This window comes from Copidosoma floridanum, unplaced genomic scaffold (genome assembly GCF_036245765.1).
Source record: "Copidosoma floridanum isolate Cflo_tuat_1 unplaced genomic scaffold, Cflo_Japanese_pri ptg000012l, whole genome shotgun sequence".
Lineage (NCBI taxonomy): Eukaryota > Metazoa > Arthropoda > Insecta > Hymenoptera > Encyrtidae > Copidosoma > Copidosoma floridanum.
The window spans coordinates 7125331-7145088 of record NW_028321889.1 but is presented as its reverse complement, the minus strand read 5'-3'; the positions used below and the strand labels follow the sequence as shown (position 1 = coordinate 7145088).

The window sequence follows — 19758 nt, the reverse complement described above, 5'->3', positions numbered from 1 at the left end:
TCCAGATGAGCACGTAAGAATCATTAGAATTATCGAAACTTACACATTAGCGTAAACTTTTTAAGGATCTTGTCATGTTTATGTACATCATAAAAAACTAATCTTAGCTTGAAGTTATGGTAGATTAGAGTATTCTGAACCTGCACATGTTTTGGGAATTCCTTTTATACTTGAAAAAAAAATAATAAACAATGATAAGCAGTTTAACACACTGGTCATACGTAGCAGCGGTAAAAACAATCTTATGAAACTTGTTTGAAATATCAAAATTAGATGCATTTTTGATAAAGTACAATCATATAATATATTAGATAATTAGGCCCTTAGAATTGTAACTCATGTTATAATGATTCTTTTTTGAATATTTGTAGAAATAAAACGAAATGATATATTTCAGGTTAACTTTTCAATGTCATATCTTTAAAAAAGCCACGGTAAGAACGAAGTTCTTTAAACACAATTTATCAGGTAACAAGGGGGTTGCAAGACCCATAGGAAGAACGAAGCTCTATAAGAAAAAAAAAAAAAAAAATTAGTTCAGTACTCACGATGGTTGAACTTTGTGAGTACTGTATTTATTCACGACGTTCTCACGAAGTTCAACCATCGTGAGTACTGAACTAATTTTTTTTTTTTTTTTTTTTTTTTTTTTTTTATAGAGCTTCGTTCTTCCTATGGGTCTTGCGACCCCCTTGTTACCTGAGAAATTGTGTTTAAAGAACTTCGTTCTTAGCGTGGGTCCCATGACCCATTTATACCCTGATTTGTTTCTTTTAATTTTTTGAATTTTTTTTTGTAATTTCCTTTATTTCGTTTCTTTTTTTATTTCATTTTTTTTTTTTTTCATTTCATTGTATTTTTTCATGTCTTTTTTGATTTCATAAAAAAATGTTTTTGTTCATTTTTTATTTCATTACTTTTTTTCTTTTTTTCTTTAATTTTTTGTTTTTCGAAAACTAAAATATTAGTATATTTATGCAGAACAGCTTTCCTATGTATTAATAAATAATTTATTATTTATTACTTTTAAAACTAATAACTTATTGTTAATTCAATTTTTCATCATTTAAAAACTTTCAAAAATTTGTCAAACATTTTTCTTGGATTATATAAACACATAAAATGATTTTTTTGCATTTTGTTTCTTTATCCCCACCAGTGAAGCTCATCCATAACTACTTTTGCTATACGAATGAGTACACATAGATAGTAAAGAAAAAGTTGGTCACCACTGGCATACACACATTGAATTCTACATTTCTATGTACACTCACACACTCATACTTTTTTTCCTTTTTTATCTTCAACTTATTCTGCAATTTATTATTCTACTTTAGCTTTTGAGGACTTATTAATAAAAGAGCTTTCATTATCATTCAAACTGCAATAAACACTGTTTTCCGAGTCAATATTGAAACAAATGCTAAAATTAATTAATTTACTTAAGGTTTTAAAAATTTCTTTAAAAAATAGTTTATATTACCGTTTTTTAGCAGCAAGATATGCTTATAAAATTTTATGTCATCATTACATGATATAATGGATTAGTACAAATGGATTAATTTTGTACATTATACCTCAAATTTACAAAAATTATTCTGAAATTTTTGAATTCTTAAAATATTTTTGTAAAATAAAATGCTTAAATATAGTAACATAATTCTTAAAAATATCCTTTTTTTTTAATTTTTCATGCATTACTTCATTATTAGTTCATGTCACACAAAATTTTACGTCCTCTTTTATTTAATGTAATAACTTTATCTGCTACACATCCTCATTTTTTACATTAATTTTCATTTTATAAGAAAAACATACAATTCAAAATACCAGTATCTTCTCAACATATCTCACTTAAATTTAAGATTTTTGAAAAAGCGTGGAAATCAAATATTTTTTACTTATTTTTTTAATTGTATATGTTAGATTTCCTTGCCTTAGTTCAAAAATGTGATTAGTAGAATTTTATCACGCAACAAATAAAAATACTTGATACGTGATGATGAATTTTTTATTGAATACTATCAAATAATAAAATTTGCAATAGTGCATACTGTATTATTGGCGCAATGTACGACAAACAAACGCATCCGAAAGGCACAAATGGTGTACATTTGTGCCAACTTACTAAAGACGTTCTCGTTGCTGAGGGCGCGAATTCCTTGCCGTACTGTACGCCCATTGTAAGTTTTTCTCACTTAATGAAACCCACACACACACACACACAAAATTAATAAAAAACTTAATAACTTAATAATACCTGATAGTATCATGCATTTAGATAACAAATCTTATATTCTACATAGTTTGAGTTAGAGTCAGAACTATTACTAAATCAACAGTAAAAATGTTGGCTTGAGATTAAGGAGTACATTATTAAAGATCATTCATTTATGTTAAAATAATTCATCCACAATTCGTGGAGCCATAGAAAACTAGAAATTTATATCATATATTGATTGTATACTCATTTGGCTAGAGGCTGAAGAACAAGTCTTCAAAACTTAATTTCGAACAAGGCAAGGAGAAAATTATTCTAAAATATATACAAATTTTGTGTACTATAAACACTTAATTTCTTTACTTTTTATACAGATTTAATGTAAGGAATAGCTGTAATATCGACCAAGTTACACTACAATTGTGTATTTTATTACACAAAATAATCTTATTTAATATGCAAAGTTTGTGTAAAAATTTTGTGTAGATTATTCTTAATTACACAGAATTTCTACATTTTTGACACAAAATTTGTGTAAAACGCAATTTACACAACCAAGTGTAGCCTGTTCAATTTTAAACAGAATTATTGTGTTTGGACTTGAACAGATTTTTAAATACTTAACCAAAGCATCATATTTGAACAGAGCCTCAGTTAGCTTAATTTTTTGCTCTTATGAGACTCACCTAGCAAGTTTCCGATTTATGATGAGTTTTTCATAGTAGAAATTTTGTTTAAGTATGCAAAAACTCGCTAGAAACATTAACACCTTTCTTTAGTAAAAAAGTTATATACCAATGAAATTAAAAGTTCATAAACGTCTGCTGATAAAAATAAATAAGCAGCCTAAGCTATGTCACACTTTTTTTAATATAAAAAAAAAATCAACAATGTGTACCTCACACACATTCAAAATATCTCGATACCACACAGGCTTTATATAAATTAACTAAATTTGCAAAAGCATTAGGATCGAACCTTATAAACTAAGCAACTAACAACGTACAGGTAAAAAAAAATAATACTTTCATGTATAGAAAGTAACACGACACTGTTTTCACATAATCTGGCAATAAGTGTTACGTTTTTTTTTTTTTTTTTTTTTTTTTTTTTTTTTTTTTTTTTTTTTTTTTTTTTTTTTTTTTTTTTTATTAAAAAGTAAAAGTGAAAAATAAAAGAAAATCAATTCATTCACTAGTAAACAAGATACATGATTTATATACATTACAGACATTCCGACATTTTCAACGAAACGATCAAACGACAATACCATTTCAAGTTATTAAATAAAAAAGCAACAAATGGTGCACACATTTAATTTACTAAAATCTTTTTTTTGAGTGTCAAGAATTTTTCAATACTTTTAATGCAAAATTTTTTACTTGTATAGTTTTACTTTACAATGGACAAGCGTAATAATCATCACAAAATTATTAGGTGAGGTTTATTACATATAATACTGCATCATGTTATTTTCTTTTCATAAAGGCATTTTTCCTTTGTTACCTGTGTGTTAGTTGCTTGTTTTGCAATACTTCATCTTAATACTCTTACAATTTTAGTTTATTTATATAAGCTACTATTAATTAACAATAGCTATTTATAGCTATAACATATTATTACTAATTATATTTTCCCAGCTAATGTGCTACTGAGATATTTAAAATGTGTGTGAGGTAAATATTTTAATTTTTTCGAACATGCAATAGAGTGTGTTATAGCAAAAGCCGCTTCTAATTTATTATTTTTAGCAGGCGCTTTTGAACTGTTACTTAAATGAGCATACACTTTCTTTTATGAAATAAATTTGACAGTTTTCTGGCGTGTTGTTTAATACTTGAAACAAAATTATTTCTGTAAAGAAGGTATTTACTGTCGTAAATTTTATTACTTATTTACATTTTAAGTAGAAACAATAAAAAAAAAATTAAAATAATATATAGTATAAAAGTCAGGAATGGAAGAGTTGCCGGGTGAGTCCTGTACGAGCAAAACTTTATAACGCCAACTGATCTACTGAGCACTCCGACTCCTTATTGTTAAGAGTCATACTTAAATTGTAAAAAGAGGTCGGGACGTCAGTGAAAATTATGGAGAAGATGCTCCCTTACTCCTGATCAGGGAGAGAGAGAGAGAGAGAGAAAGTAAAGCTATGCAAAAGTGTACGCGAAAAGTATAGGGTGGTTAGAAACACTGGTTTCAACGCACTAAAGCATTGTTTTAAACTACTGATGACATACATAAATCATAAGAATATTTGTTGCAGCTTAACCCATCACCTCTTCATGATACCAACTCTCAAAAAATGGACTACTACGTTACAGACCAAAACGATGATCATGATGATATGAAAAAAATGCTTGACATGAAATTAGGGAAATTTTTTTACTCTTGTAACATTCCTTTTAAAGTCGTTGAAAATTGTTATTTTTTGGATTTTGTCGAATCATTATCGAAATGTCGCATTTCATACAAATTGCCGTGCAGAAAATCCATAGGAACGTCGATACTTCGTAACATTCACAAAGAAATAGAGATTGAACGAATGAAAATGATGAAAGGAACTCCAAGTGTTCTTCTAATAGATGGTTGGAGAAACAAATCCGTAAATAGAAAGTTTTTAGTATGCACTATTCGCAATATCAACACCCCCCAAACTTTTTTGACTTTCTCCGACACATCAATGGAGAAAGAAGATGGAGAGTTTTTATCTGAGGTTATCAACGAAGCTATTGCAACAGCTAAACAAAAGTATGATACAGACGTTTATGCCATTGTTAGTGATAATGACAGCAAAATTGTGCGTGGGGGAAGGCTTGCTCGAACAGTTGAAAGAAAGGAACTGTGGCAATCAACTTGTTCTAGCCATAACGGTAATCTTTTATTAAAAAATCTAGTTGATAATACTTTATTGGAGCATGTTCGTGACGTAATCAATGCCTTTAGAGATCCTAAATATAATGCATTAATAATAAAAGAAGGCGGAACAAAATTAAAAAACTATCCAGACACAAGATTTTGTTATGCAAGAGAATCTTGTTTTAGTATTTTAAAAAATATTGAAACCTTGCGAAATATATCTGAAATGGAAAATGTAAGTATACCGAATGAAATTGTGGATTTGCTGCACAGTGAGAATTTTGAAAGTCAATTGGTTGAAACTATTGATAATCTGAATCCAATTTGTAAACTCATTAATGTGTGTCAAAATCCATCTTGTAACGTTGCTGACTCCACTGAATTGTGGCTCTCTCTAAAATTTACTTCACAAGAATTCTCTACCTTGTTGAGTTCTAGAGTCGATAAATCTATTTGGCCCGTTGGGTATGCTGCAAATCTTTTACATCCAAAATACCAAGGACAACGTTTGGATGAAGCACAAAAAGTTGTTGCTAGGGATTTTTTTCAAGAAAACCTTGATGAAAATGGCATGCAAGAACTCGATAGGTATTTGGAAGACAATTCACAAGTACGAGAGTTAGCAGAAAAAGTATCTGATGATCCATTAACGTTTTGGACTCTGTCTGAAGCCTTTTTTCCACTAATATCTCCACTTGCATTCAAGTTGTTTTTAATCCCTGCATCGACAGCATTACTCGAAGGGTTATTTTCACATTGGACATACGTGCATAACTTTTACAGAAACAGATTGTCTGTGGAAAAATCTGGTGTACTAGTAGATGTATATTATTCTTTAAAATATTTTAAATTATGAATATTTTTATGTTGTATTTTTTTTTGTCCATCCATGATACAAATCTTGAACACTTTGTCTGAGATTTATATACTAATGTTAATATTTTTCTTTGCAATATCTATATATGTTTGTGTAAATAAATCCTTATTCACAATTTTTTTAATAAATCTAAGTATACTTTATTTACTCATGATATTGAAAGGTATTGTAACTCAATTTTTTTCTTTCTGTCCTTAGTTACAGTAGTATCACATGTTCATAAACATATATGTGTATATACATCTATATATGGGACACTTACGTCAACGCAAATACTCAAAAAATAGATTTTTCGTCTACCTAGCGCGATCAATAGTACTCATTGAAAAAACAATCCCTTATATTTTTCAAATTTTTTGACACACCCTATGACCTTGAGTGACGGTCATAAGATCAGAAATTTTCTCACTACACCAATAATCATTTTTTTTTTCTGAAAAATTTAAAACTTGTTTGTTATGGATTTTTGTACGTAAATAAAAGTGAAAATGTCTTAAAAAATTTTGGGAAGTGGTTTTTACATGTAAATTGCAATTTTAAAAATAAAAGTCGAAACTTTAAAAAGTATTCCATTATTTTTTTCTTACTTTTTTCATCGCCTTTCAATTCGTCAAAGTCGCATAATGGGCGTCACCCGGTAACTTACCCAAAATAAGGGTTAAAGGCAAAAATGCATAAAATTATCATTATATCTTTGTGCATAATACAAAAATAATGGAGTTTGATATGTGTACCCATGTGTAACTGTACAATTATGTACAACAACTTAATGAAATTCAAACGCCAGCCGCTGCCCGTGTTTTGCTCCATGCGCACTGCAACCGCTCGGCCACCTACTCCCCTACTCGCAACAGAGGGGTACAGATATAAGCGCAGAGGTGCCACCGGCTGTTACGATACGACTTTCTAGGTATTTTTAGCTTAATTTTAAACGAAACTAGTAAAGTGCTCCGGTAGTGTGATGCAGAAATACATGAAGATGATACAAACTTTTTTTTGCAATAAAAAATTTAATTATTAGTCCATTATTGCAAAAACAATCCACTTTTTGTACCTCGGCTTCAGAGTAAGCTAGAGCATTCTTTTTTCTTCAATTTGTGTTTTTATGAAAAATACAATGCCGTTTATTGGGAAAAAAATATATGCAAAGTTGACTGAGATATTTGCAATTGTTTAAGTTGCCAAATAAAGTTTTTCGTGGAAAAACGTCAAAATCAACCAAAATCGATGGTTTTTGTTTTTTATTATTATTTACATCAAATACAATATTTTTACCGAAGCGAAATGTCGATAAACTGACCATGAAATTTGTAATAACACTTTAATGTTTCACTTTGAACATTCGCAAAAGTGTCTATTTTGTAGGAAATTAGATGACGAGTAAATTGACGATCGTTAAATTTCTGTAAGCGCAATAGAAGTGAAGCTATAAGCCAAAAACTATAAAAATTGGTATTTGTTCATAAATTGTTAAATAAATAAATGAAGCCGACTTGGATTTGGATAAAACTATTTTTCCCGTATTCCTGGGGAAATTCTCTAGGGGATTGACCAAGTTTGTCTCTAGTGTAAAACATATGATTAAATCCTATTTTTTTTGTTCCCGAGTAATGGACTAATTAAATGTCTGATTAATACCACTACTGCTTTAAATTAAATTCATGAGGGAAAGACCTTCATGAGCATCGTTTAAAACTTCTCTTAAATTTATATAAATGTTATCATCAGCTTTATCAACATCTTTATATGTTGCTTTATCTGCAGTATAATAAGTAATAGTTTCTCCGTCAATGAATTTTAAAATTTAATTATTTAAGAAAAATGTATATTCTCTGAGTGTTGTTAAAATAACACTACTCAAATTTATATCTGACTCTTTACCTCATTTTTCAAAACATACATCATCTGTTAACCATTTCGTTGGAACGACGATTCACTTTTTACATTCTCATGTTTTTTTTTTTTTTTTTTTTAATAATAATTTAGAAAATTTGGCGTTATTTTACCGAAGATTATCACTTAATTCTAATATTGTAAATGAACTTTTTTGGGTTAGCATAAAGTAACGAATTAAAGTTGTATACAAATGTATTCCCCGTACCACCTAGACCGTCAATTAATAGTTATTTACGTAACAAGTGCGGAAAAGACGATTTCCCGCAGGAGTAGTGATTGACTCATACGAGTGGCCGGAGTTGATGGGAACGAGTACCAGTTGAGCACACGAGTGCGTAGCACGAGTGTGATCGCAAGGTACGAGTTACCGTCACCGGCCACGAGTGCGAGTCTATCACACGAGTGCGGGAAATCGTCCCGCACGAGTTGCGTACAAGTTTTTTCGCAATGTGTGAGGAAAATAGGTACGAAATAGGTATGAATTTTGATTTCCAGTGTGTAGCAAAATTTTTTCCGGTGTGTGGCAAAACCTTTTCCGCACACTGTGCGGCAAAAACCTTTGCCGCACACTTTTTCCACACACTGTGCGACAAAAACTTTTGCCACACACCTTTTCCGCACACTGTGCGGAAAAACCTTTGCCGCACACTATGTGGGAAAATCGATTTTCCACACTAATACCAGTGCGGAAAACACCTATTTTCCGCACACTATTGCGAAATAGTAGTTTTCCTACGAGTTTGAAAAGTCTTTGTTTGCGAACCGAGAGGTTTGCGGCCCGAGCCGAAGGCGAGGTCCGTAACGAGGTTCGTAAAGGAGACTTTTCGAACGAGTATCGGAAAACTGCTTTTTTGCCCGAGGAGGTACCAGCCTCCCAAAACCACCCGAGGGCGGAAAAATAATTTTTTGTGCATTCTTAAGTATTTGATCGAAAATATATTTTTGTTTATCATTGAATAGAGGATACAATTGATTTAACATTTTCATGGTATACGTTATGTCATTTGTGTCAGTATTTGTTTCTTTACAATTCCTTATAGACATAGGTGAATTAAAATTAAAATTTAAAATACCCACTGCCACTCCGGTATCTCTTGCAAAATTATGAATAATTGTGTGGATTCGTTAGTTTGTATATTTGTGGCTTTCTGTGCTTGAGATATTATTAGATTTTGAAGATAAATTTAAAAACGTTAATTGTGCACCATATAAGATTTACCTTTGTTAAAAGAAAATAATGGACAGACCATTTTTGTGTACGTGTAATCTTCATTTTAATTCTGAATTAATAAAAATCTCGAAGATTAAAATTGAAAATGAAAATACGTAAAATAAAGGCAATATTACCATGATTTTGAGACTAGGTGCGTGTAACTAATATTTGTATTTTTTTTATGTTTATCTTTCATTCCTTGTCTCTAAATTTTAGTTTATGATAAATAATAATAACCTACAGTCAGATGCAAAAGTCAGGAATATCGTAAAAAACCAAAATACCTGACAGAAAATTAAAAGATAAAATTTTGAGTTCTAAATAACATTTATCTCACGATATATGATTTTTTAACAATAGCATATAAGGTCTACTATATGAGAAAGTAAAAAAAACATAAAGTTTTTGCACCTCATAAAAATAGAAATTTCTTTATAAAAAATCCTCTCATCTGGAAGATAAGATACGTGGTTGAGCATGCGGAAGACATAAGTCGAAGTCTTTGAAGCGACTTTATTAACTAAAAATTTCATGTTTTTTCTTAGAATACATATGTGTTAGGTCCAACAAACATCGCGATTGAAGCACGGTGGACATCAATAGTACGTTTCGTCACTATGGCGTAAAGTTCCAACTGCCCGGGTTTCCTTTATAGTTTCTCTCATCGAGGGCGAAAGTGCCATTTTACGCTCGTGAGCACACTTTGCACTCTAGGGTAGAAAAAAACTTTACATCCGGAAGGAACTTCTGTATTGAATGAAAATGCTAAGTCACAAATCAGAAACTCGTATCTTATTCAAGAAATTTCTAATGTAATCAATTAAATGTTCGTGTGATGTAGAGTATGGAGAGTCTGTTAATTTATATAAGAAAATATGAAATCAAAACATGAACTATAAAAAATAAGTTAGAAAGCCCTAATAACTTTGTGTAAGATGTTAAAAAAAAAAAAGAATTAAATATCAAGAAAATATTTATATATTTATTAAATTTGACATGAAGAAGCATTACATATAAAAACCATTAAACATGCTTGCCATGTTTAATAACTACAAACAATATTTTATAAATGGTAATACTTAATTCTTTAATAACTTAAAAAATAGTCGCAACGTCTTAAGAAAGTACTATAACACATTCCGCCATCACTTTAAACATTTAGTGTACGAATTATATTTTATAAGACAAATATCACCGTACGTACCTAAAAATATACGTATATTTTATTTTAAACGTAGCACCTTACGTCATTTACTTTGTACTGATCTCAGACTAGATGCTTGAATGCTTCATGCACGTCTAATATTCTATAAGAATCGCATTTGCAATGAATTTAAATTGAAAGAAATGCATAGAAAAAATTGCCAATAACAAATTAAAATACAAATTATTGCAATAAGATATTACAATCTTTATCATTTAAAAAAAATTATTATAAAAATATGTTATTTTTCATTTAATAATAAAGACCCCAAAATATTTTTTGCAGCAACATAATCTATCATTTGAGAATCGTGTAATGTTTTGAAAATCCTTGGTAAATTAATTTTTCTTAAGTTTGCCGGCAAAGAAATTAATTTTAGAGCAGTTTTACTAAAACTGTTATGCTCAACAGATATTTTATCCCAGAAATCATGACTATCTTGAAGATTCAGAGCTGATGTGGTCTTAACCAAGCCATCGTTCCTGACGTACGCAGAAAATCCCTTTAAAGTTTCTTTATCAAATTGTCGAATAGTAAATGAATACATGTATTGCTTTAGAACGTCTTGTGAAATAAAACGCCTTCCTCTGTACTTCGGTTCTAAATAGTTAGCTGCAAACCAAACCGGGCTAGAAAATGTTATTATTGTTTCAAATACTGAACGGTGAAACCTGAACGCATCAGTAGTAGTCAACTCTAATAATTTCTCTACAGCCTCAGGCAAAAAAATTTCAGCAGTTCCATTGAAATAATTTTCAAATGCCAATAAGGTATCATCATACATTCTAAGTTTTAGTCTATCTTCTGGTGTTTGTGCTGGGGCATTAAAATGTAAATTTTTCAACTTTTCAATAAGGTTGATAAATGTACAGCTAATATAGCGATCTTTTTCATTGAAATTTATTCTATGACTAAGAGTGATTTCAGAATGTAAAAGGACATACTCAACATCCACTCCAACTGTATCCACAGCTAGTGTAATACAAGAAGTAATAAAGGTAGTCAAAGGTTTCTTTAACCTATCTATAACAGTCAAGTCTTCATCGGAATTTTCATCACATTGTGTATTAGCATCTAAAATACGAAAATCCAGAAACAGGTATTTCTTGTTTTGTATCAAAAAACTTACTACACACAAGTTGCTATCATCTCGTTCAGAGTACACACCCATTAGATACGAATTTGACGAAAAATCTTTTTTCATTGCACTTAATGTGGAATCGGCTATAGAATTTTTCAGATTGTCAGTGGTCGGAACTGTGTACGAAGGATTGAGTGATGTTAGGAACTTCTTAAAGGCTTCATTCTCGATAACTTCAAAGTTTAGATTGCACAGCAAGAAACATTCAAGCAATTGATGGTTTAAACCAGCTACATCCAAGACACGAAATTCTGAGCTAGGTGTGATCTGCAATTGTTGAACCACATTTTATTTTATACATTTGAATTATGAGTAAAATATCAGAAAAAACATAATTAAAACATTTTGAAAACGGTGTATAATTATACAATAACTTTCAGTTTTATTTTTAATAAGAGTGATTAATTAAAAAATAACTTACTGATTCCGATCCTTGTACTTCCATTTCAAAATCCTCCATAGGAAGCGTAATGGCCTGTGTAGCATTATTAGTTTCATCGTTGTGTGAAGATACAGGTAAGCTGAGGTCGTCACTAGCTTTAACTTTACAAATAGTTCTGTAACAATACAATGAAAAGAATTAAAGTGTACCTTATATGCATGGAAACGTTGCAAGTTATGTAATATATTCATGTTAGAACATACAGATGCCGCTTTAGAAATTTACTTTCATGATTGGAGTACACCGATGAGCAGTTGTTGCACTTTGCCTTTTTAATGACTCCCTTACTATCTCTTATTTTAGTGAATCCTTGCCAGCTATCATGACAGGGCTTTCCCATTTTGAAACTTTTCAACTATTAGATGAAATCTGTACAAGAAATTTATAACTTAAAGGTTTTCAATGCTTTAGAATATTTGTCACAATAATGACTGATCATTGTTCACGTACAACTTTAAACAGTTACAAGAGTTGCTGAATATTTATTTAATCCAGGAATAATGAAAACATAAATTTATTATTGCATGATGAATAAAACAAAATTTTTCATGATCTTTTTACATGGAAATTTTCACTGTAAAAACAATATCTAAAGCAACTGATACACTTTTACATTGTATGGAATATTTATTAAGTCTTCTACTTCATATTATAAGAAATAAACGTTTGTTCTATAACCTTAAGTATATTGAGTAGAAAGTTTTTCAATTACTGTAGAAGAATAAAAAAGCAACAGAGGTTAACTTACACACAGATGCATGAAACGAAACAAAATGCTCCTATTCTTTTGTTAAGACAGACAATTTTTTTTAATAATCAAGCATAACAAAAGTTAATTAACAGAAAACCAATTGCTTAGTTGCACTAAATGCGATTAACTGGTAATACAAATCTTCAGCAACATGACGGGTTGTATCACATGCATTGCATATGTATTACATATGTGATACATATGTGTTACATGTAAATGTGATGGAGACCCATCCCTGCCCTGGGGCCATACCGCATATAACTTTTCTTTGCTTCGCAGGCCTATGTTATAACATAGGCCGATGTACTGAAAAATAGTTACATGGTACGACCCCTGGGGTCGTATACAGTAGAACAGCAGATAAACAGGAACGGCGGTACGGTATAACCCCACTTGACCCAATAAAGCAGGAACGGTAGAATGGTATGACCACACACATGGGGTGTAATCCGCAATCGCCGCCAGCAGTTACATATGTAAGACGTGACAACGTTGCGTGGTTGGGGGCGCTACTGTCGATTTACTGGTGATATGATCCGCAATCCCGCCAGCAGTAAAGCAGACAACATCGGTCTACTTGCTCTTTTTCGTGACATTTTTGCTGTGATCCCGCGCAATCCCGCTAGCAGTAAAGCTGTTATTTCCATTTTTCTTTTTGGCACTTGAAACTATTTTTTCCGCCCTCGGCTGGTTTTGGGAGGCTGGTACTTTCTCGGGCGAAAAAGCAGTTTTCCGGAACTCGTTCGAAAAGTCTCCTTTACGAACCGCGTTACGTCCCTCGCCTTCGGCTCGGGCCGCAAACCTCTCGGTTCGCAAACAGAGACTTTTCAAACTCGTAGGAAAACTACCATTTTGGTCTGCGTATGTGTTTACGTCTAGCACAATATGCTTTGTTTACAATCAGAAAATGTCACGATAAAGAGCAAGTTATAGACCGACGTCGTCTGCTTTACTGTTGGCGGGATTGCGGATTACACCCATGATCCAATAAACAGGAACGACGGAATAATAACCCAATAACATAGGAACGGTGTAATGGTATAACCCCATGACCTAATAATACAAGAACGGTGGAATGGTATACCACAGGGTGATTCCGCAACCGCTGCCAGCCAGTTACATGTGTACCGTGACAACAATGTTGCGTGGTTGGGGGCGCTACTGTCGATTTACTGGTACCTATTATGTATATATTTATTTACTGGTGATACTAGATTCGTTCACCTTACAATCCAGGGACGGTCGGGGACGGTGTGAGCGAGTCGGAGACGAAAGTGAACAAGTGCTCTTCTCCGATCGTCCGCGATCGTCCCTGACCGTACGCGATGCGCAGTTGTACACGTTAGGTTAGATTAATGCAAAAAGTAAACAAACTTGTTTGTATTTGCACTTCTTTATTTACAAACTATTGTTTACATACAGCATTAATCTAACCTAACGTGTACAACTGCGCATCGCGTACGGTCAGGGACGATCAGGGACGATCGGAGAAGAGCACTTGTTCACTTTCGTCTCCGACTCGCTCACACCGTCCCCGACCGTCCCTGGATTGTAAGGTGAACGAATCTACTGATTCCGTATATATTCCGCAATCTCACCAGTAGTTAAGTTCGGAGTCAAGTGTCAGTGATTTATGTGTAGTATAAAGAAAAAGGGAGCTAACAAAAACTAGTATTATTAAAAGTTGTTACTTGTCTAGTTGAATATATAATAAATTAAGACAATGGGAGATGCAGAATTAGAAGAACTGCGGAAACAGCGATTAGCACAATTGCAATCGCAGTACAAGGTAGTGTAGAAAAACATATAAAAGCATTGTAAAATTTCAAAGTCTTATGCGAAACCAGTGGATACAGACTCTAAATGATGAAAAATTTGATGCATGTCAAAACTTTTTTTACTTTTAATGTTTTCATAGTTATTTTTTATTATCACAGTTCTCGTAAATTTTGATGTGGACACATTTTTTTTTTTTTGAGGTTATACGTTACTCAACTGTGAAACAATCTAAAGTTTGTTAATTAAAAAATATGTTTTATCCAAGGGTGACAATGCCAGCAATCAACAAGCGGCACAGGAAAAACAACAACAAATGGAAGAAATGAAAAACATGGTGCTCAGCCAAGTACTTGATCAAAATGCCAGAGCAAGATGTATGTCCACTGAAATTTTTTTTTAATAGACGTGTACGTTTTTTTATTAACAAACTAAATTTTATCCAGTAAATACGTTATCTTTGGGAAAGCCAGAAAAAGGAAAAATGGTGGAAAACATGATATTGGCTATGGCTAACAGAGGACAAATTTCAAGTAAACTTGGAGAGTCAGAATTAATTAAGATTCTAGAATCGATAAACAAACAAACTACACAAAAGACTCCAGTTGTTAAAGTAAGTTCAATGCTAATTGTAGAACAAAATTAAATCCAAATGAATTTAAATAAGTAAACTAATGATTATGCATACATTTTTAGTTTGATAGGCGCAGAGCAGCTTTGGATTCTGATGATGACTTGTAACATTAAATAAGTCTCGCTCCCATAATATTGGCTTGTCAAATGGAAGTCTCTTACAGACTGTGTTAAGATTTGTTTTCTTATAACATTACTTGAAGATATCATGGAGGATGAGAAATGATTATTCAGTTTTTACACAAGTTCATTAAAACTTTATTAGGAATTCTAATCATTAATATCATTACGCTTTCATAATACGCAGCATTACACATTTGCACATTTACACAAACATTTTCTTGTAATAAACTTAAAAAAAGTAATGGTTTATGTTAGAATTATTGAATTTGTAACAATGGCTATTTTTATCACTTTTAGAACGTTAACATTTTTTGCTTGGCAAGCATAATCTAGTCTTTTTTTATGTGACTCGATCCCGTGGATTCTAAAAGATGATAAAAATAAATTATTTTAAAAAATTTCCAGTCTCTAAAGTTTATTTCTTACCTTTTTCATCGTCATCGGCATCAAAGATATCTGGACACCAGATATTGTAGCAAATAAGTGATAAGAATCCAGCAGGCAAGCCAAACAAGACCAATGTCAGAATTGGATTACCATACCACATTGATGCAAGAGCAGATCGGACTTCAAACCATGACCGATATATTCTCACAACAAAACTGTTTCCACCATATTTCTAAAAAATATTCGATTAAAAGTTACCACGAACAGCTGAAGAAATTGACAATTTAGATGTGTGAAATATCTTACAGGGACGCTTTCACTTCTTATTTGTTCTAGGAACGTTTCAATTACATCAGGTGTTAACTTTTCTGGCTCATCTTCTGGAATGTAGTGATGATTTGTCGTTGAATTAATGACAATCAAACTTGGTAATGGTACAACCATCATTGCTATACTATTGACTAGGTCAGGATTGGCTATCCAACCAAACTGGAAATGGCTAAAAAAATAAAAAAAAAAATTCAATTTTTTGAAATTCTTAATATATTAATCAAATTAAATATGTAGGTGTTCGTTTACTCATGGTATTTTTCACGTTTCCTTTTGATCACAGATTCAACCATATCTCGAAACTCCAACATATCAGGTGGAATTTCTTCTAGTTGGTTTTCTTCGACTACTGCTAAGACTAGATTTTTGTTTGTTAAAAAAAGTTGATTAATGTTTCCGCGCGTGACCTTAGGGAATGTAGGAAAGCGTTCAGCATTGATCCATCTATACAAAGTTTCGTTCAATTGATCAGCGTCTGTTATTGCGCTATGACCTAAACATTACAAAATAACATTTACATAAATTAATTTACATTGAATTAATATTCATCCAAATATTTTGTGTACCTGTAAAATTGTAATGTACGTTTTCTTTATATACAAAAAGTGCGGGTGTATTTTCTATTGGAGCATGTTTATCAACTACTACTGGATGAGATTGATAAAAAAATGCATGTGGCTGGAATTGGTTAGCAACTTCATGATACATATCCTGCAGTGAAATAAAATCGAGATGGATCATGTGTCAATAAATTACTTTTACCTAAAAAGTTAATTACCCATAATATTCCAGATCTTTCACCAACGTATAAAAAATACAAGTCTCTATCTTTTTTCAAAGTGTTAAAACTTATGGTCTTGGTTACTTCTTGCACTGGTGGTCCACTGAGTCTAAGAGCAAATTTAACTATTTCATCCCTCGTTCTATCTCCATTGTAAACAAATTCTTGGTCTCCTTTTAAGCTGGATAAACGAAACTCTTGATATTATGAGCCATTGAAAACATCAGATAATCAAAGAAACTAGTGCTTACAATATTATTGTAGGGAATCCTTTGATTTTGAAAGAATGAGCAACCTTTGTAAAGCGAGTGCAATCTATTCTGCCAACTCCGACAGGAGATGAGTGAAGGTACTGAGCAACATGAGCCCATATCGGTTCTAATCTTTTGCAGTGAGCACACCATGGTGCATACATCTGGGAACATTTACAAAAGGTCAATTACATATCATTACTTATTTCTTTTACATTGATATTTTTACCATCACGAGCCATTGCCCTTCCTTATGTATTTCCAAAAATCTGTAATTAATTTTGAAGAATTAGAATGTTATAAGACCAAATTTTAATCAGCATAACTTTTGACCACATACTTATCGCTAAGTTCCAAAACTCGAGATCCTATTGCAACATTGGCTAGTACTGTAACAAATATCAAAAACCAAGCAATTAACAGACCATTAAAAAAAATAATTTCTTGCAATAAGAGAAATTATGAATGAGAATTTTAGTTGTTCTATAAATACACAGTTGGAAAGTAGAGTACGTTATATTTTACTCGTATGCTCCAAAAATGAAAGTCACAAAAAAACGCATTCTAGCGTCGATATTATCGATCGGTAACATTTACATGCAAGATAAAGGTTATGAATTAATGTGTATACGCAGTTTGTTTACGTGTTTTTTGATGTTTACTTACCACAGCAGATGATAAAAAACATAAGTCTGGACAACGAAACCATCGTTAAACAATGAATGGAGACACATGCAAAGTAGAAAATAGGCGATGTAGCGAGTCGAATTCGTGAGTTTCAATAACGTGAACAGTAAAGTTTTGTTTGTCTCGAACTTGCCATTAGTTCCATTTCATTAACAAATACCTGCACGCCCTCGGTTTATTTACAACTATTCCTTTTAAGTACGGTTTGTAAAGGCAGTGGCCGTCAGCATTTTCCGTGGAAATTGGAAAATGTTATACTTATCATCGAGAGCCCTTCGAGCAGTTCGAGCGCACTGACAACTGAATATAGAGTTCCACACACATAAACCCACACACGTGCACTAGAGCTATATAGCTGTGACACTATGTGGGGCTATTTATGTAGCTATGAGAAAAAACTTTAAAAAACTTTAAATTGGATAATTTCGTTTCATTTTCAAACGCTTTACCTCCACATATTTATAATACCATTTTATTATTAAATATTTTATAGACAAACTTTATTAAAAATTCACTCTTATTTTAAAGTATTGAAAATATTGTGTTTTATTCCCAAGTTCAAAAAAAATTTAAGTACAAATAGTTACAAATAAAGATCATTTTTCAAATAAATCATAATATTGTTAGAAACGAATAAATAATTCTAGTGATTTTTTTGTGAGTAATAATAAAAAGATGCAATAATACATCCATATGTGCATGAATTACTTAATTACAAAGAATGTAGTATATACTTCATTAATACTCTTTACTGAACATTTTGGCGTCTTCTGGCTGTTCTTTGCTTGTCAAAACGCAATTCCATTTCCTCCAAAACTCTTGGGGTGTAACGAACGACGAGTTTTACAGAATTTTGTGCTTGTTTCAATAATTCTACGGCTTTTTCGTGATTTTCTCCTTCAACGCACTGAAATTATTATTACGAGAGTAACTATTCAACGTTCAATTGAGCATTAATCAGTTTTTATTATCAGAAATTTACCACTCCATTGACTGACAGTAACTGATCACCTCGTTTGAGGCCTCCATGCCTATCGGCCACTCCACCAGGAATAATTCTTGATATATAAATAGGTGAATTTTGTTCTTTTCCTCCCATAACGTTAAATCCAAGACCTTCATCAGTTTTTGGTAATTCAACAACTCTGGGATGTGCATGGCCCTCGCTGGCAGCAAATGTAGCCACAGTGGCTTTGGCAGTTGCTGAAGCTCTCACATCTTGGGAACCCTTAATCGGATATTTCTTAAATTTACTAATCTTATGTGCGTATTTTACTAGCAGCATTGCAAAAAAGATTACCTACTTGAATGTCAATGGTATCGTAAATGTGCTCATAAACTTCCCTAACAGCGTGCAAAAAATCGCTCTGTAAAACCTTTTGCAGGGCAGCCAGTTTTGTCACTGGAATTTCCCCACCTAAACAAAATGATTCGATACAATGACAGCCACAAATTGAATGTGAAATATAACATAGATCTAGATTAATGTTGTAACTTACTCTTTTGTAACTTTTCTAGTAGTTCGATGGACCTTTTGATATCTACAAAAAGAAAGGACAACTTAGTCTTGCTGTTAAAAAAAAACTAATTGCAGTTGGTTTTACCTCTATTGAGATCGAGAGATTGATCTACAAGAGCCATGGCCAGCGACTGTCAGATTTTCTAAAAAAGTCTACTTACAACGAACTTTTACAAAAATTAATTTACAAATGATTTACACACGACAAGGTTAAATGTGATGTTTTTGAAATTGACGTTTCTTGATCGAGTACAAAACCTGTGTGTACGAAAGTGTAGAAAAATATTTGTACATATACACACACGATACAATTTGTTTTTTTAATTCTGTCGTATAGAATCACTTGTGATTATCACAACTCCAAAATATAAATAGCTCCGATCGGTCTGTCATGTCACTCGTGTATATATTTTTATCGCGGACGACGCGAAAGGGGCGCAAACGGAGCAGTGGAGCGCAGAGACACGCCCATATTTTTCGCGCCATTATTTAAAAATTCACAACCTATCGAGCTCGAATTCTTCAGCTCTTGACTTTTAAACAAGAACGTTTTTATTCACGTTCAGTGTGAAATTGCATCGAAGGAAAAATAATCTCAATACTTTGTCTGTATTGTTGAAAAAAAAAACTTTATGGCGTAGCTCGAAAAATAAATACTCATGTACTA

At 32.0% G+C, this 19758-nt stretch overlaps 3 protein-coding genes across 5 annotated transcripts; 1 reads left to right on the top strand and 2 right to left on the bottom strand.

The window, feature by feature from the left end:
• Nucleotides 1-14073: 14073 nt before the first annotated feature.
• On the top strand, nt 14074-15493 carry PDCD-5 (programmed cell death 5). Of its 2 annotated transcripts, none has more exons than XM_089590172.1 (4): nt 14074-14396; nt 14649-14757; nt 14827-14993; nt 15077-15493. In XM_089590172.1, the coding sequence occupies exons 1-4, from the start codon at nt 14328-14330 to the stop codon at nt 15119-15121; spliced, it is 390 nt and encodes a 129-aa protein (XP_089446298.1). In that variant the 5' UTR covers nt 14074-14327; the 3' UTR covers nt 15122-15493. The 2 variants fall into 2 exon arrangements, with proteins under 2 accessions (XP_089446298.1, XP_014220004.2); XM_014364518.2 differs by having other exon boundaries at nt 14089-14393.
• Nucleotides 15310-17860, bottom strand: Tmx3 (Thioredoxin-related transmembrane protein 3). Its single transcript, XM_014364513.2, has 10 exons — nt 17552-17860; nt 17226-17274; nt 17115-17154; nt 16886-17049; nt 16632-16815; nt 16420-16564; nt 16103-16346; nt 15830-16022; nt 15563-15755; nt 15310-15500 (listed from the first exon to the last, which is right to left on the bottom strand). Exons 1-10 carry the CDS (start codon nt 17592-17594, stop codon nt 15466-15468), a joined length of 1290 nt encoding a protein of 429 aa, XP_014219999.2. The 5' UTR covers nt 17595-17860; the 3' UTR covers nt 15310-15465.
• Nucleotides 17861-18095: 235 nt separating this feature from the next.
• Nucleotides 18096-19477, bottom strand: LOC106647936 (protein lin-7 homolog B). 2 transcript variants are annotated; one of them, XM_089590282.1, is made up of 5 exons: nt 19177-19477; nt 19072-19113; nt 18867-18989; nt 18555-18802; nt 18096-18479 (listed from the first exon to the last, which is right to left on the bottom strand). In XM_089590282.1, the coding sequence occupies exons 1-5, from the start codon at nt 19211-19213 to the stop codon at nt 18321-18323; spliced, it is 609 nt and encodes a 202-aa protein (XP_089446408.1). In that variant the 5' UTR covers nt 19214-19477; the 3' UTR covers nt 18096-18320. The 2 variants fall into 2 exon arrangements, with proteins under 2 accessions (XP_089446408.1, XP_014220000.1); XM_014364514.2 differs by having other exon boundaries at nt 18555-18800; nt 18877-18989; nt 19177-19475.
• Between the last annotated feature and the right edge of the window lie 281 nt (nt 19478-19758).

What these genes read in the sequence shown, in the direction of transcription:
- PDCD-5 (XM_089590172.1), top strand. Translation starts at nt 14,328, where the DNA reads ATGGGAGATGCAGAATTAGAAGAACTGCGGAAACAGCGATTAGCACAA. An exon ending in TCAAAATGCCAGAGCAAGAT is followed by an intron (nt 14,758 to 14,826) that starts GTATGTCCACTG and finishes AATTTTATCCAG; the next exon opens with TAAATACGTTATCTTTGGGA. An exon ending in AAAAGACTCCAGTTGTTAAA is followed by an intron (nt 14,994 to 15,076) that starts GTAAGTTCAATG and finishes ATACATTTTTAG; the next exon opens with TTTGATAGGCGCAGAGCAGC.
- LOC106647936 (XM_089590282.1), bottom strand. Translation starts at nt 19,213, where the DNA reads ATGGCTCTTGTAGATCAATCTCTCGATCTCAATAGAG. An exon ending in TGACATTCAAGTAGGTAATC is followed by an intron (nt 18,803 to 18,866) that starts TTTTTTGCAATG and finishes AATATCCGATTA; the next exon opens with AGGGTTCCCAAGATGTGAGA. An exon ending in TACTGTCAGTCAATGGAGTG is followed by an intron (nt 18,480 to 18,554) that starts GTAAATTTCTGA and finishes TAATAATTTCAG; the next exon opens with TGCGTTGAAGGAGAAAATCA.
- Tmx3 (XM_014364513.2), bottom strand. Translation starts at nt 17,594, where the DNA reads ATGGTTTCGTTGTCCAGACTTATGTTTTTTATCATCTGCTGTG. An exon ending in AAGGGCAATGGCTCGTGATG is followed by an intron (nt 17,050 to 17,114) that starts GTAAAAATATCA and finishes AAATGTTCCCAG; the next exon opens with ATGTATGCACCATGGTGTGC. An exon ending in AAACGTGAAAAATACCATGA is followed by an intron (nt 16,023 to 16,102) that starts GTAAACGAACAC and finishes TTATTTTTTTAG; the next exon opens with CCATTTCCAGTTTGGTTGGA.